This window comes from Cottoperca gobio, chromosome 14 (assembly GCF_900634415.1).
Source record: "Cottoperca gobio chromosome 14, fCotGob3.1, whole genome shotgun sequence".
NCBI lineage: Eukaryota > Metazoa > Chordata > Actinopteri > Perciformes > Bovichtidae > Cottoperca > Cottoperca gobio.
Genome location: NC_041368.1, coordinates 11,045,692 through 11,061,496, shown reverse-complemented (window position 1 = coordinate 11,061,496; position 15,805 = coordinate 11,045,692). Strand labels below are relative to the sequence as shown.

The 15,805-nt window shown below is 37.6% G+C and overlaps 1 protein-coding gene across 12 annotated transcripts in view; it reads left to right on the top strand.

Moving 5' to 3' along the window:
- The window catches only part of msi2b (musashi RNA-binding protein 2b), a 259,405-nt gene extending 253,324 nt beyond the window's left edge, over window positions 1-6,081 (top strand). For 10 of the 12 annotated variants that reach the window (XM_029447406.1, XM_029447404.1, XM_029447397.1 and 7 more), the window contains one exon: window positions 534-6,081. In XM_029447406.1, the coding sequence (XP_029303266.1) occupies window positions 534-578 (45 nt within the window). In that variant the 3' untranslated portion in view covers window positions 579-6,081. The remainder of the gene's footprint in view (window positions 1-533) is intronic. The other 2 variants (XM_029447400.1, XM_029447399.1) reach the window with 1 other exon arrangement.
- Window positions 6,082-15,805: the final 9,724 nt, after the last annotated feature.

Genomic DNA, 15,805 nt, shown 5'->3' with positions numbered 1-15,805 from the left:
ACAACACGATCCCACGTGTTGTAGGAGACACGGGACACTCATTCAGCTCATTCAAGCTGGTGCTGAATATGAAAAATGTGTTTTATTTGCATTGAAAAGGTTTTAAGAAGAAAAATAGTATTTGTGGAACTCAAATCTTTTAGTATAAGGTGCAATATTTTCAAGGTTTGATTATGAAGTAATCCAAAAGTATTCAGATTAGATTGCATATTGTTTGTAATCACATTACTAATTACAAACAATTGTGTCAATTCAAAGTAATCTCACCCAACCCTGCTAAGAAGTACAGACTTTTCAAATGCATTAAGTTGTTCTTTACTGTCATTTTGTGTACTTATGTTTTGACCTGCAGCTATTTATAAAACATTGCGGTCACATTTGTTTCATGCTATTGTGCCTCAGTGGGCATCCAAAAGGTTTTATTTGGAAGTCACATTAGCGACCACAGATTGAAATGAGTTCAGTGTTTATGCAAATGAAATGAACGGTTTCTAATGGTGTTGCCGTCCTTCTTTCTCTTCTTTATCCCCCAGCAGAGTATATCTGGTGGCCCAGGAAAGACAGGACGGAGTTTCTAATTGGCTTTGTGTGCAGGTGATGCTATCCAACTTCAAGCACTACAGCGTCACCCAGGCAAAAAGAAGGAAAGTTGAAACCATATGAAGAAGAAAAGAAAAACGTTAGTCATCTCAGAAAAATAACAACTGCTGTACTATAATCCAAACCTCCTATAACTTTACAACCTGGTTTGGTATGATGTGTCACGTCGATTTCACTCACCAGTTCCCTTCCTCTGTTAGCGCTTTGTTTTGATTAGTTTTTAGAGAGTCATTTTAGTTTTAACCTTAATTTTGTGTCATTTTATTTGATCTTAATAGTATATTTGTGTAAATGGGTTTTGTTTGAAGTACGGGGGTCATAGCCAAGAATTTCTGCAAGTCATGTCTTCATCTTCGTAGTGTGAAGGGGAAATGATTGGATGATCCTTTCAGTCTATCTGCCTAAAAAAGAAGCTCAGTGTGGAGAGACTCGGATAAAAAAAAGATAACATTTTAAGGAACATTTAAAGAGGGTATCTAAGTAATAAATCTTAGTAGCTGTTTTATTTCTTGTGATGTCTCATTGTTAACCATAATTACCTATTTTTGGGCAATACAAAGAGGACTCCAATATTTTTATGGTCCTTTTTTATAAGTGTTGTTTTTGTTGTTTAGAAATATATATATATGCTATAACAAATTTCATATAACTACATTGTGAATTCAAACTTGAGAAAAAGAAATGTAGCTGTACATATTATTCCAGTCACTGCATATAACCAACTCAGTGAGAGAATAGCATATTTTTGTGATGGTGTGTCAAAAGAAACATGTTATAGCGTGTGAATAGAAGAAAAAGCTGTAAACAGTTATTATTATACTTTTTTCTGCTGGAAGACGGTTTAAATGACCCCGGAGACGAACAGAACACACTTGCTCTGTAAATACCGAAGCTGAATAATTTTACAAGTGTCATACCAGCAAATTTACAAACGGCGAGTTAAGTCAACACAGTTTTAAGAAATTAAAAAAATAAAAGATCCTGATTGGTATCTTTTGTCTAGCTGTTAAGATATCAGTATCATTTGAAAGAGAGAGAGAGAGAGAGAAGAAAAAAGATTTAATCCAAAGCACACTGTACTTAGATGTGAAGATTAGAACTTGAACCAGGCATTTGACAGTGCTCTGTGCATCCTGACACTTTTATACTGTTGAGAGGAACTTGTTAGTTGTATGTTATTGTTTGTTTCATCCTGCTCGTTCCTGATTCGTATATATTTTTATTTCCTTTGGAACACAACACCTGGGTTCAGTTCTTTTATGAATGAATTAGGAAAGTAAACATTTTGATACCATACCTCAGCCTTTGCGAGTTCTAACGTGGAATCATTGGCAGGTTTAAGTTATTCTAGTGGCAAAATAAATGAAAACACTGAAAGATTATAAAGCGAGTAATCATTGCACTGTGAGTAGTAAAGTACAGGCCATTTTCCTATTTGCACACGTATACGTCGGCTTTTTAAAAAGAAACGGCCCTGTGCTTTGGGACAGTATGAAGGATTTTTGGGGTTAATGTATTCTGGACTAGACAAACACTTCAGAGTTCTGAGGTGAGTTAACAGCTGGGGAAGTAGTAACTGATATGTTGCAGTGTACACGTGGATCTCTTTGTATATTAGACCCATCTAAAGATATTTATACAGGGTTAAAAGATGACACTGAATTATTCACTCTCTGTCGCTGCACCAGGTTTTACTCAGTATGTGTGGTTAATGATTTCACTCATGACAAACATTTAATAATAATAATATTAATATGCTCCAGTCCGCTTTTTATTATCATTAATTGAATGAATGGTGTGTTTTTCTGCTGCAGGTGTATATTTGTTGTTTTCATTTTACCCACTTCTTGTCTTTTATTTCAAAACAACCAGGTAAAGAAATATGCTGGATACTTCTAAAGTAAATGATATGGAGGTGTGATCAAGTAATAATTTAAAGAGTAAAAAAAAAAAACCTTGTAATGTTCAAATGTAAAAGAAAATAAGAAATACAAAACTATAAAAAAGAAAGAAAAAGAAAGATGCTTCTTTGCTGATTTCAAGTTTAATCAGAGTTTTATTGATACTTTGTGGTTTATATATTAATAATTGTAATATACTATTAAAATGTACTGTGCATCCATTGCTTTCTCTCTTTCCATCCCCATCCTTCAGAGATCCTACTTCTTTTGTTGATCATTCATGTATTCATTAGTGTGTAAAGAAACCACAGTTAACTTGTAAACAGAGTGCTGTCTTTGATACCAGTGTAGTGGTCTTTGTTGTTCTCCCTTGCTCTACCTCTCCTTTCTCTCATATTTATCCCTCTCCCTCTCGCGCTCTTTTTCTATCTCCTGTAATTACAAAGTAGATGTTATATAGGACTCATTAATATAATACTTGTAGTGAATAGTGGATTTAGGACCAGTCAAGATAGACCATTCTCTAAATGATCATGTTATTCTGATATTTGCAGACAATTCTTTTGATAGAGGTTCATTGTAATTTATTCCCTGTATGTTTTATTTCTTTGCTTTTTGCCACTCTCACATGGTTTCAGCTAACCAAAGCTCTCATGGATGAACAATAGAGAAACAGTTGCTGTAAGATGGAATTGTACACAAGGCATTATTTGGATCCCCACCCTTGAATGTTTTAAAAGGGGTGTGCCATACTACCTTAAATGCTAACGCTAGATATGCAAAACTGTTGATTTTTAATTATTTTTTAAGAGGGACACAAGCTATAATCATGGACGAAGATTTTATGTAAAAAAATATTTCATATTTTTTTAAGAAACATACCAATGATTACCACACCAGTCATAATATCAGTCATCGTGCTCTTTAAATAATAATATTTAATATTTGTACATTTTGGAAATATCCCAGATGCCTCTGGAATTTTAGATAATACTGTCTCATTTCTCTCAAAGCATTTATTAATAATTCAAATCATTTTAATCTTAGATTCTGGGAACTAAATTTAGTTTTAATGCATAATCAATGTTCACATCGTTCAGGTTTTTTATTGACATTTTTAGAGGCATTACTGTAAAGAAAAGAGAAAGACTCCATTAAACAGAAGACCTCTGGCTCCAAAGCAATATTATTCTGCGACTGTTAAAGGGCGGAGTGTGTATCACTATCAGGGCTCATTAATAGATGATCAAATTCATGTTGCAAAAGATTATAAATTAGAGTTTAAATGCTCAAAATAGCATCGCAAATGATGTCCGGAACTCAGACCTGTTAGATTTACACAAGCAGCGTTTCAAGCTAAAACAAATCTATTACAAAGCCTCACACTGTGTGCACACTCCAACTAAACATTCATGTTTTACAACAGTTATTTCACCTCATGGGGTCTTAAAATGTAATATTGTTAAATAAATAAATGACGTTAGTGTCAATTAATTTTCTTTCTCATCCAGTATAGACTGTCAAATGACGTACATATGTACATCAATGGCAGCTTTGTTAGCGACGCTAAAAGACCAATTGCTCCAATGAATCCAGAAAGTAAACGTACATGATGTTATTTAAAAATAGGCAAAGAGAAATGATCCCCAAAACCAACATCCACATGTTTAGAAAGTCAAATAATATGAAACTTTATTGTAAAATGATAGAAGTAATTGGACAATACAGGAACATTTGCACATTAAAGGAATACAAATATCTCAACAGTAGAAAAATGATTAACATAATAGAAATCAATAATTCATGCGTACTAGTTAAATTTTATAAGATGAAACAAAATAAAGTGTTCCTCCTGTTCATTTGCAGCAGTGTCCCTTTGTTTATCTGAATATTTTCTCAAATAATAAACAATAACTGGAACCACCTACAAACCGATACAAGAAGCTCATTAGGAGCTGGAGTTGATTCCAATGTTGCTGCCATTTCATCTGAAAAACAAATAACAGTGCAACAAGTATGAAATATATTTTTGTTTTTCTCACTGTTGCAGCGACTGGTGGCTCTTTGACGATAATGAACCTTTTTGACTTGAAAAGTTTTCCCCTCACACAATATTAAGAAATAGACTCTTCTATTGTTTTGTGATCCTGTAGCGTGGACTTTAAGGTAGCATGGCTCTGTTGCTGTAATTTCATTTTAATCTCAAACTGACAGCAGTTTACAGCTGATGAATGTTACACATTTTAGTAGACTAGCTTATCCATTTGGGGAGAGGGGAGGGGTCTTGGTTTAAAAAAAATCAAAAAAGAAATCAAAAAAGAAAAAAAGTCAACCTGGAAGGAGTTGACATTTGTAGTGTACTACCGTATCCATTTAAACTTGAATCTTGAGGCAAGTGCTAGGCAATGGCCAAACAATTGATCCCATCCGCAGTGGGGAAAAGCCCACCCTGAAACTACACGCACTTGTGAGATTTCTGTCGCCTTGGATTTGAATCAGTTTTATGGATAAGAACAACCGTCTCCCTCAAGCCGGGACATCAGACGGGGACTGCTTCAGGCTCGGCTCCATTTCCAATTAATTACACCGACTTTGAAAGCTCATTGAACGTCCTCAAACATTTATACCCAAAAGAGGCTTATTCATAGTGGTGCTGATGGTTTTGAACCAGACAGACAGTGTGCCCTTATCTCTGAGAGATACTGTCACAGTGACCACAAAGTGACTCTCACTAACACGCCTCTCTTGTTTCCGGAACATAAAGATGTTCACAAATGTCGACTGAAATCTTCAAGGTGACAGACGTATCACAAGTCCGACTTTACTGTCGTGTTTTAGGGTGAATTCCCCCTTCAGTCCAAACCATTGCCATCTCACCCACGCTCATCGCTAAATATATACATACAATTGCGATATATATGTGTATAGATGAATATATATATTTGCAATTCTCACGCATTTGAACTTGTCTGAATAATATTAGACTGGAGACCTCAGCTGTATACAGAATACTCGTCGCACAGCTACACCCGGGTTCATATAGGCATTATTAGCTTCTGTCCACCGACACGAGAGTTCACCCGTGGCGTGTTGTCCTGTTTGGAGCAGACCGCATGGCCTAGAGGGGAGCCTGGAAGCTCTTCAGACTGCATGGACGGCAGTGTGAGGCTCTGCTGTGCTTCCATGTTTCTGCAGGCTGAGCACAGAGCTCTCTTCACTGCTGTCTGCCCATTCCTAACACTTGCCCCTTTTTTTTATGTTAACCGACTTTTTATGGCGAGAGACAGACAGACAGACAGACTTGACTGACATCTGAAAGCATCTTTCAGGTTATCATATGGCTTGCTTAAGCCCTGTTGTAAAATATACAAAAAAAATAAAAATAATGATAATATTAATAATAATAATAATGGATGGGGGTCTCTCACATATCAAATGTGGAAAGTCTAATTTTATATTTGTATTTTCAAATAATAATATTGACAAAAAATGTCTGTGAAAGGTTTCCATCCTCTGCTGTGGTCCAGAAATTGATGTGTCTGTCTGGAAAATAAATAAAATAAACTGAATTGTTATATGACTTGTTTTCACTGTTTCATTGCCTTTTTTTGTTTTAATATATTTGTGGAAAAATATTTTACCTGATAACTATCTCAACATTTCAATATCACGTGTAATTATGTGGTGGACCATCACATCAAAGAGACATTCACTTCCCATATAGCATCTGCTGACATCCCATAACTGGATACTTGGCTGTGCAGGAGACGACGTGGTGTGTTTACTTTCCGTTTGTTACAAACAAGCAGGTTTTTCACTCGTAAAAATAATAGTCTGAGCACGACGGTGAACAAACAAAGTGCGGGCGTGTAATGCTGCTGCCCCTCAGTGGTCTCTCCCAGCGCTTTCAGGAGAAAAAGCACGGCATGCATCCAATAGGTGCTTTATTTTTCATCAGCAGTATCACATTGAGAGCATCAATATTAGCTGAGGCTCAACGTGTAAACGGCTGAGGATGTGACGAGTAGATGTGCAAACAAGGCTGCTGCCCGACAGGCCTTTTACAGCCTTACAACAGTACACACGCACGTGAAGTATTAGGGTTTACCTTTGTTGTTTGTCACAGTGTGATTAGTCCTGATGCCAGAAACTAAAATTTGATTCATTTCCTGAGGAGAACCAGATGAATAAACATGTACAAAATAATTTCTGCTCCCTAACCTAAACAACGATTCTTCTCTGTAAAGATTAAAATCACCGGTTTTTGAAGGCTTGTTTCTGACTGGATTGTTCACTAATATGTAATGTATATCTTGCCCTGTCAACCATAGTGTAATAACAATATTTATGCAATGAGTATTCTCTGAGATCTTTTTGTGTATGTTTACTGTGACAGACTATGGTTGTTTAACATAATGTTACTGCTGCATTCAGAGATCAGGACTTTTAATGTGGGTCCTTGTCAGGTGAGAGCAACAGTGCGACAGCTTCATCACTCATTCAGACAAGGTGATCTATAATTTAGACTCGGATCAATACTGTTCCCAGCTCTGTTTTTCAGAGCCGAGGCGAGACGAGTTTAGATCACGCTGCAGCCATTGTGTTGGTGTAATGAGTAGAATGATAATACAACTGACAGTCTGGACTATTGTGTCACTTTTCTCCAGAAGCTGCTTTTGTTTTTGTTTTGCTTTCTCAGACAGACCAGTGTGGAGCCCGGTCATAAGGTATGCACACACATGACCTGCAAACATTTCAAACACACAAACCAGGATGTATAAACAGAAGGAACACAGCACGTGTTACAAACGAATATACTGACAGTCAAATGTTTTGGATGACCAGTGTTTAGTATAAATGATCCTACTATTTTGACATTGCTATAAAAAAAAATATTAAACTCATGAAAATTAAAAATCTATTTTTTGTTAAATCCCAAGCAATGTCAAATAATAATATCAAATGTCAAATAATAGTAAGCACACTTTAGACCTACATTCGATCTGACTGGAGTTTCCAGCTCACTGTAATTAGCAGACAGATTCATGGAACGGTTGATTCTGCCGCTTGTCTGTGTTTTTAACTCACAGGCCTAACTGGTTGACCTTTCCAGTCCACCTACCTTTAATTAAGTGCTAATTAAAAGTGCCATTACGAACAGAGAGCTGGACACTCGTCTGCCATTAAATACAAGGATTCAGGTCTTGGGTGTAACGCTGCAAGACAGCAGTCCTTATGGGAGCTAAAGGTCAGCTCACAGCAGCGAGAAGGAAGCTGTTATTAATCTGTGAAAATCAAAGGTTTTGATAACTTGAGTAAATGTACTTAGTTACTTTCCACTACCGCATTCGCTATATTTTTACGTACAATATTTTGACATTTATGTTGCTTGACATTTAACCAAAAGCACTTCAATTTGGGGTGTTTACCAGCTTGTTTTTAGCTGGCAGCATAAATAAAATAGGCTACAATGACAAATCTGACCAAATCTGTGTGCAGCAATGTCACTAGCTCATTTGATGCCCTCACCTCATACCTCAGTGTGTAAATTCCCCATGGGCCGGTGCTAACAGGCTGAATGTGACAGCTCCCGGCAGACACAAACAAGCCACAGTGTGCAGGAATGCCACTGAAGATGCTGCATGATAACAACGCTCCAGCCGCACCTTGGAGGTGTAATAAGAAGTGGTAGTTCAAGAGACGGTCGGCTGCCACCTCCGTGTGTGTCAGCCTGCAAAGCAGAGGACAGAGCTGAAGAATACCTGGCTGCCATGCATATTCATGCAGGGATGTGGTGCTGCTGCAGGAGACTCACAACCCCCATCCTCCAGCCTGAGAGGATACCTCAGGGCCCCGCAGCATTTATTAACGGTAATTAAGAGCTAGACTGAGATGCTGGCATGTTTAATTGCCAATTACAGATAGGTTAGCTATAGATGAAAATGACAGGTATTTATACAGTACATCAGCCTAAATAATCAAGCTGCGTTCATACCTTGAAAATGAATGAGAAGTTGGGAAGCGTCCAGGATCCTCACAGAAGCTTGGCATTGTAGGAATTCAAGTGCAATAATGAGCAATGTTCAATGGATATGCACTTAATTTTATGTGCATCACTAAATTATCTCCCTGCACAGCCATGTAATGGTTGCTCCTCTTTTGAAGCGGAAAATCTTTTTGACAGAGCTGTGTAATAGAGTCAATAGTTGATGGGAAGACTGCTGTGGATGGGGAGACGAGGCACTCAGGTGGCTGTTTCCTCCCAGACTCCAGGCCTAATGTAGCCTTTGGCATGGAAATTGACGTGACATTGATGGCCACTCTCCCGCCAACAGAGAGGCATGCGCCTGCACAGCCTTCCAATTCACTAATAATTGCTGATTAAAAACTAGTTAAGAGTCCATGAAAACTCAAATGTGCATTAACCAAATGACCTTCTGGGAATGGCAAATAGTCTGAAGGCGAGAACGCGGACAGCTTCATATGTAAAACGGGTCCCTGGATTGTTTTTGAGAAGGTGGCGATAAGAGACAAACAGCAGCGTGCTGTGGGAGACTATTGAGTTTCTCAGAAGATTGAATTTTTATTGTGTCCTAATCTTACCTTCATTTATTTTTTAGGAATTGTTATTGAGCTTGTATAGCCTTTTCATTATGTAAGAGAGGAATCTGTCAAACTGACTAACACTTTGAGATAATCCTGAACGTGGAAACATAAAAACAATAGATTACTGAAGCTTTATTTTCTACCGATTAAAGCGTATTGATAGATTGTAGATAAAAGGAATTAGCTGTAGATGACGTTAATAAATTAAAACGAGGTTTTATATGACCAGGATTTACATATTTTTTGAATAAACGCCAAGGGATGCGATAACTGTAATCCCATTACTTTGTTGTTTAATTATTCCCCTCTTATAAATTATGCTGAATATGATTTAATGTGAGGTCTAAAAATAAGCAAATTGTCGTTCCACATGGTGAATATTTGACAAAGACGAGTATTCATCATTAACATGTAGATGTTTTCCTACTATAATATTTAGTTTATTCTATATTTCATCACGCACAAGTTTAGCATAATGCTTATCATGGAAATAAGATTTAAACTACTTTGCAGAGCCGAATGCAGACCGGTGACTCACTTTCTTCCAGAAAAGAAACATACACTTAGAATCAAAGTAATTATAGCTTCAATGTTTAGACTTTACAGCTGCATGTAGCCAAATGCATGAGAAGCAGAGGAGGACATGAGCTAACTGACTCAGAAAATGTCCTCTTTTCTCTCGTATTATCCACCAGATGAGGCATTACATGCTTACAAAGGCCATCGCTTTTGGCCCAGATCACAAAGGATGCAGCTGTCTGTTCATTGTTCATCATCATTGTCTTCATGGATCCGATGCTCCAGAATCAATAGCCGCCTTGGAGCAAACTAGTGAGCAACAGACTGTAGAAGCAGGTAAGAGTGTCAATTATTACTGGAGGACAGAGCGAAAAAAAACTAAGTAAATGCCAAGGGGTGGGGTGATGGTGTTGATGGGATCATTACCAATGGATTAATGATTACTTGGCTGGGTGTCCTGCACATTTCTGGCTTTTAAAGCTCACTTTACAGCCTGTACTTTCTACTATGGGAAAAAATATACCTCCAGTGAGATTTCCTGTCCTCCCTGTGCGGACGCATCCCAAAAACTATTATGACTGCCATTAGATTAATGAGAGATGAACGTGTAGGTGGAATGACTGTTTATTGCCAACAGGTCAAGAGGTGTGCTAAATCTAATATTATTTTAGTAGAACAGAGAGAGTATGCGTCACTTACACATTCTGACAACACGTCACAGTGTTTCCCGTTATAAAACAGTCCCAACACACTGACTTCCTTCTCTAAATGGCACACAGCCTGCAGTACTATTTGCAATGATGTTTAAAAAAAGAACGGCTTTCAAGGATTTGTTGTAAATTTAAGCCCAAGAAACATTTCAAGCAATAAACTTGTTTTCAGCATTAATATCATTATTAGTATTATTACACTGCTGAATATATTGTAATGTGCATATTCTTTACACATTTATTATTGTCATATATTGTAGTACAATGTGCACATTTTTACTTTGACTTCTTTAAGTTTATAGAAATTATTTTATTTTATTATGTTCTAAATAATGGAGCAGCTGTGACTCCGCGGGATAAATTAAGTATTTCTGATTCTGATTCTGAAGTCAGGGAAATGGGCTCGGAAATTTAATTGACACCTCTGTCAGGTAAGAGACATATCACAGCACATAATCCAGTGTAATACATCATCATTTCTGTTACAAACATTACCATGCTTTTTCCAACGCAATAAAAAGACGCTCAGAAAGTCAGTTTCACTTCCTGTAAAGTCACTGCGAACGCTAATGAGATCCGTCACCTACCATGAGAGGGAACAAAAGCATTTCCATGGGTTAACACGACCTTTCATCAGGTAAAAGGTGATTTGTGTGAAATCTCAAGTAATTTGACACAATCTCTGCTGGTGATAAATACGGCAGAGATTCAAGGTCAAACTCCAGCTCATTTTTATATATCATCAGGGAAATTTCATAAGCACCACAGTAATGCAGTAATACCTCAAATACATGGCGCATGCATATGAATAAAATAAAAAAACTACCACATAAACTGTAACTCCAAATATATTTCTACAGCAGAAATATATCTTAACTAGTGCAAAGAAACAATTGGATTTACTGTAGTTAGAGTTTAATGGCAGTCTGAAGGAAAGGTGATACAGTTTATAGATGTTTAAGTAGGTTTCTCTTGTTTTGAGGATGGGAAGAGCAATAGGCAACTCCAAACCATAGCAGCAAGCTTGTGTGTGTGTGTGTGTGTGTGTGTGTGTGTGTGTGTGTGTGTGTGTGTGTGTGTGTGTGTGTGTGTGTGTGTGTGTGTGTTTAGACAACCCATACTCTTATCAATCTCTGCACAATAACAGAAAACAATTTGCTAATGTTTTGAAAATAGCTTTCCCTTCCCCTGCTCCAGCATTGAGAGATGTATGCACAATTTCATAAACACAATCAGTGCGCTGAATGGCGGCACTGATATTCTGGAAAGAAAAAAAATCTCATTATTGTTCCTGAGCTATGGAAAAGCAGTCAATGGCCCATATCACACAAAATTCCCCCCCTCCCCCTCCTCTTCCTCCACAGCAGCCCACCAGCACACAAAGCTTAATTCCACCTTGCAGCAAACAATATGCTGCAGTTTGCTGAGAGAATATTACTGATGACCCAAAAGAAATCATCAGCAGGCCAGCTGCACTTTCCTTACAGTGTTCAGGCGACACTGGTGGCCTCACTGTTGAGATCATGTGGACGCTCCACTGTGGGCACACTGTTTCATCGTGCTTTATATATGTTCAGCTGCAGTACCACAGCCAGACTGTGTCGTGTCTGGCTGTATATTAATAATCAAAATCTGGATCTCTTTAGTGCTGGAGAGACAACGTGACATGTGTCACAGTGCCTGCTGCATATATGGATTTCCAGTCTTTTGTAACTCACTCTATCTTCCCTTCTCTGAGGAACAAGTGTCGAGCAGAATGGGCACAGAGGAGTGCAAGTAAACAGGAAATGAATGATGGGTCTTGTGGGATTCCATACATAGAGGCTGAGTATAAATAAGTGATGTTTGTGAATAGAAAAGACAAGAACCAGAGACTTACTGTATGTTTCTGAGACCACTGAGTCTAAATATACGGACAGTTTTGTTGATGGATGATGACAGGACATATGTATCACAAGCCTCCTCCAACAGTTTGTGGTTTGTCCAAAGCTACTAGGGTGTCATCATTTTTGGGTGTTTTTTTTACTTAGATCTTATTTATATTGTATTTCAAGAATAACATCCAAGTTTCAGTATATATATATATATATATATATATGTGCTTCCATATAATTGACTTTATTCCTAACATTATTCTCACCATTTCCACTTTATTCCTGAAATGCAAAAGAAAACCTTCCTTGTCTGATTGATGTTTTCTTATGTCTGGCACATTTACTGAAGGTTCAACCGTATTTTCGACATTTCATCTTTACTGTAGACATTTTGACTGTATTCTCGAAATGCAAAACCAAACAACAATCGTCCACCTCCCTTTTTTCCCTTATCACCTACTTATTGTTTCTTAGACTTTTCTAAGATTGTGCTTAGTAGTCTGTATGTAAAGGAGAAAAATAGGTTTTATCTTTTAGCTCTACGAATGTCGGTCGGTCCACTGGTCCAGACTGAAATAGGATAAAAGGATATTCTCATATTGCTAAAAGATATTCAAAGTCCCTAGAAGATCAATTCTAAGGTTTTTGGTGACTTCATCCAGTGCCTATGACCTGTAAAACGAAGGACTTCATTAGCTGTTCTTGTCTGTAGCGCTAATCATTAGCATGCTAACAGGCTACACTAGGATGGTGTTACCTGCTTAACATCAGCATGTTAGCATTGCCACTGTGTTTTCCATGGCTGTAGAGTCTTAGTCTTCTTCAAATAGATTCTCAAAGTCCTCCAAGTAGCTCATTTTCTACCTGCAGAATGTTTTCATACTCAAGGTGACATCTTAGTAGGTAGCCAACAGTATCATCCTCTGAAATCAGTGCAGAGGTCGACACGCTTAGATGCACATGAATCTCACTGATGAGAAATTGTCTATTACACTTTATTCCAAAAATAATATTCCATATGTGTGTGTGTGTAGCTGCCTCATAACATATACAAATGTGAGGGGGCAGCTGTCCCATTAAAGCATTCTGAGCCCCTGTACCTTCCTGCACTCACACACTGTCACTAAGCACACAGTGGGTGTTAATTAAAGTGTGTGAGGGTTCAGTGTTTTAAGGGTTAGGGTGAACATTTGGACTGGGCCTGCAGTATTTCTTCTCTGAACCATGATGTACATTAGATCAGATGCATAGTCTGGCAAGTACTTCAGTATGACATTTGATGATGTAAGGTTTATGGTGATCATCACAGACTGCTAAATGTCAGGGACTGCCTGGTCACAGCTGATATATTCACCCCAGAAAGCAGGAGATGCACTGGGATGATACATTGCACCTGGTTTCTGTCCTTGTCCAGAGTGAACAGCATGCGGAGGGCTTTCAATAGAATCTCTTCTATGAGACAGTTCTTGACCTGAACAAGTGAGGAATGTCATACATCACATTTCCTCAGTTGTGACTCATAAATCATAACCAAAAGCGACAGAAGAATAAGACCATGGATTATTGAACAATGTCACACAAACATGAGGCTTGATTATTAAACGCACAATTACACACGTCTTTCAGAGGAACCGGCCGATCAGTTCACATCTTACATTCTGGGCCACAGAGAGGATCAATTTGAAAAAGCCCCATTCATGCAGAATACCAATAAGATCCTTCATCCTGTGGGTCAAAACAAGAATTAGTTTGATAGAATTTATTGACTGTTGTCTGGTATGTTTGAGATTTTGCCTCATTTGTCACATAATTACTTATACATAGAAAATGTCTCCTTCATCATTAAGCCTCACTTTTTGTTGTTTTGGAGAATCTTCTTTAATGTTTCACTGTGCACGTTGCTTCAGTTGTTTACATGATGGCAACAAGACCAGTGGTGGAAAGCAACTAAGTACATTCACTCGACTGCTGTACCTAAGTTTCAGATTATCGTTTTACATAAAAAGCACAATAAGCTTATAAAATACAATGTAATGTTTGAACCAGTGGGGCCTCTTGTCACGTTTCAGATGTCTATGAGTTCTTAGCAGTAATTTCCCCTCTGAACTCATCAAGTGGTTTCATTTAAATAACTAATAATGCTCAATGAGGAAAACATATCAAAACATATTTTACAAAAATGCAAAAGAATATATTATTATTATTATTATTATTATTATTATTATTATTATTATTATCTTGTGACCCTTTGGAATAACTCCACCTCAACCAGCTACAACAGTAACATTCCTTACTCATTGATACATAAGTAATAACAATCTAATAATGTTATAATATAACACTCGCAGGGTTTAACAAATAGTTTTAAAATCATTTTTAAAAGTTTAAATATCAAAAGTAATTTGGGGCAATGGCCGCTTCCCCACTTCCCACCCCCCTTGCTCTGACAACTTCCATCTTCAATTTGACCTTCATTTGATCTCAACTAACCATCTGGAAAGTTTCATGACTACATCTTGCACAGTTGTGACGCTACCATGGTGACGCTACCATGGTGACGCTACCATGGTGACGCTACCATGGTGACAAAATCTGTGACAAAATCTGTGACAAAATCTGTCCACGGACATACGGACAGACAGACGGACGGACAGAAATATCAACACCTGGCAAACTATTCGAAACCTCCTGCGTAGTTCAGTCGGTGTCTCCAGGAGTACATGTTGCCCTGATGACACACACACACACACACACACACACACACACACACACACACACACACACACACACACACACACACACACACACAGACTCACAAGTTGAAAACAACACCAGCCTCGTGTCACAGCTGCTGTTGTTATTATTTCTGCTGACATTGCGAATTGAAAACCTTTTTAAGGTTTCCATGATGTCATTTTCACTGACAGGAGAAACTAAATAGCTTGCTGGTCATATTGAAATCACTTTTTTAAAAGCTAAATGATATAGTGGAATAAGAGTGTTATTATAAATGAAACGTCTGATATTGGTGCTGGAGCAGAAGTCCTGGCCTGATCAGGTGAAGTCTCTTCTCTGGTGATACACTTTTGACTTCTGGTAGGAAAGAACATTTTTTTCTTTCCTTGTCACCTTTTATTTTTCTTTGCCAAAAGGGGTCACCCTGTGCTCCTCCTTTTGCAGCAGTCCTGGAGTGACATTACGTGGCATCCCTGAACTGCAGCGTAATCAAGGTAAAAATGAGAGGGTGGTGGTAAACACCGGTTCAATTCCATGGAAAGAGTGAAATGTGTGTATGTGTGTGTTTGTGGTGAAAATACGCCCCCTACAGTGTCAACCGCTCACAGAGTCCTCAGTAATCAAACAACTCTAAGATTTACACCAGTGGCAAAAAAACCCACCTAGAAACAAATAAATAGGTACGGTTTTGAGGTACTTGTACTTTACTTTATATATATATATATATATATATATATATATATATATATATATATATATACACTGTATATATATATATATATATATATATACACTGTATATATATATACACACTGTATATACAAAATAAATAAGCTATGTGATGAACACAATAATGCAT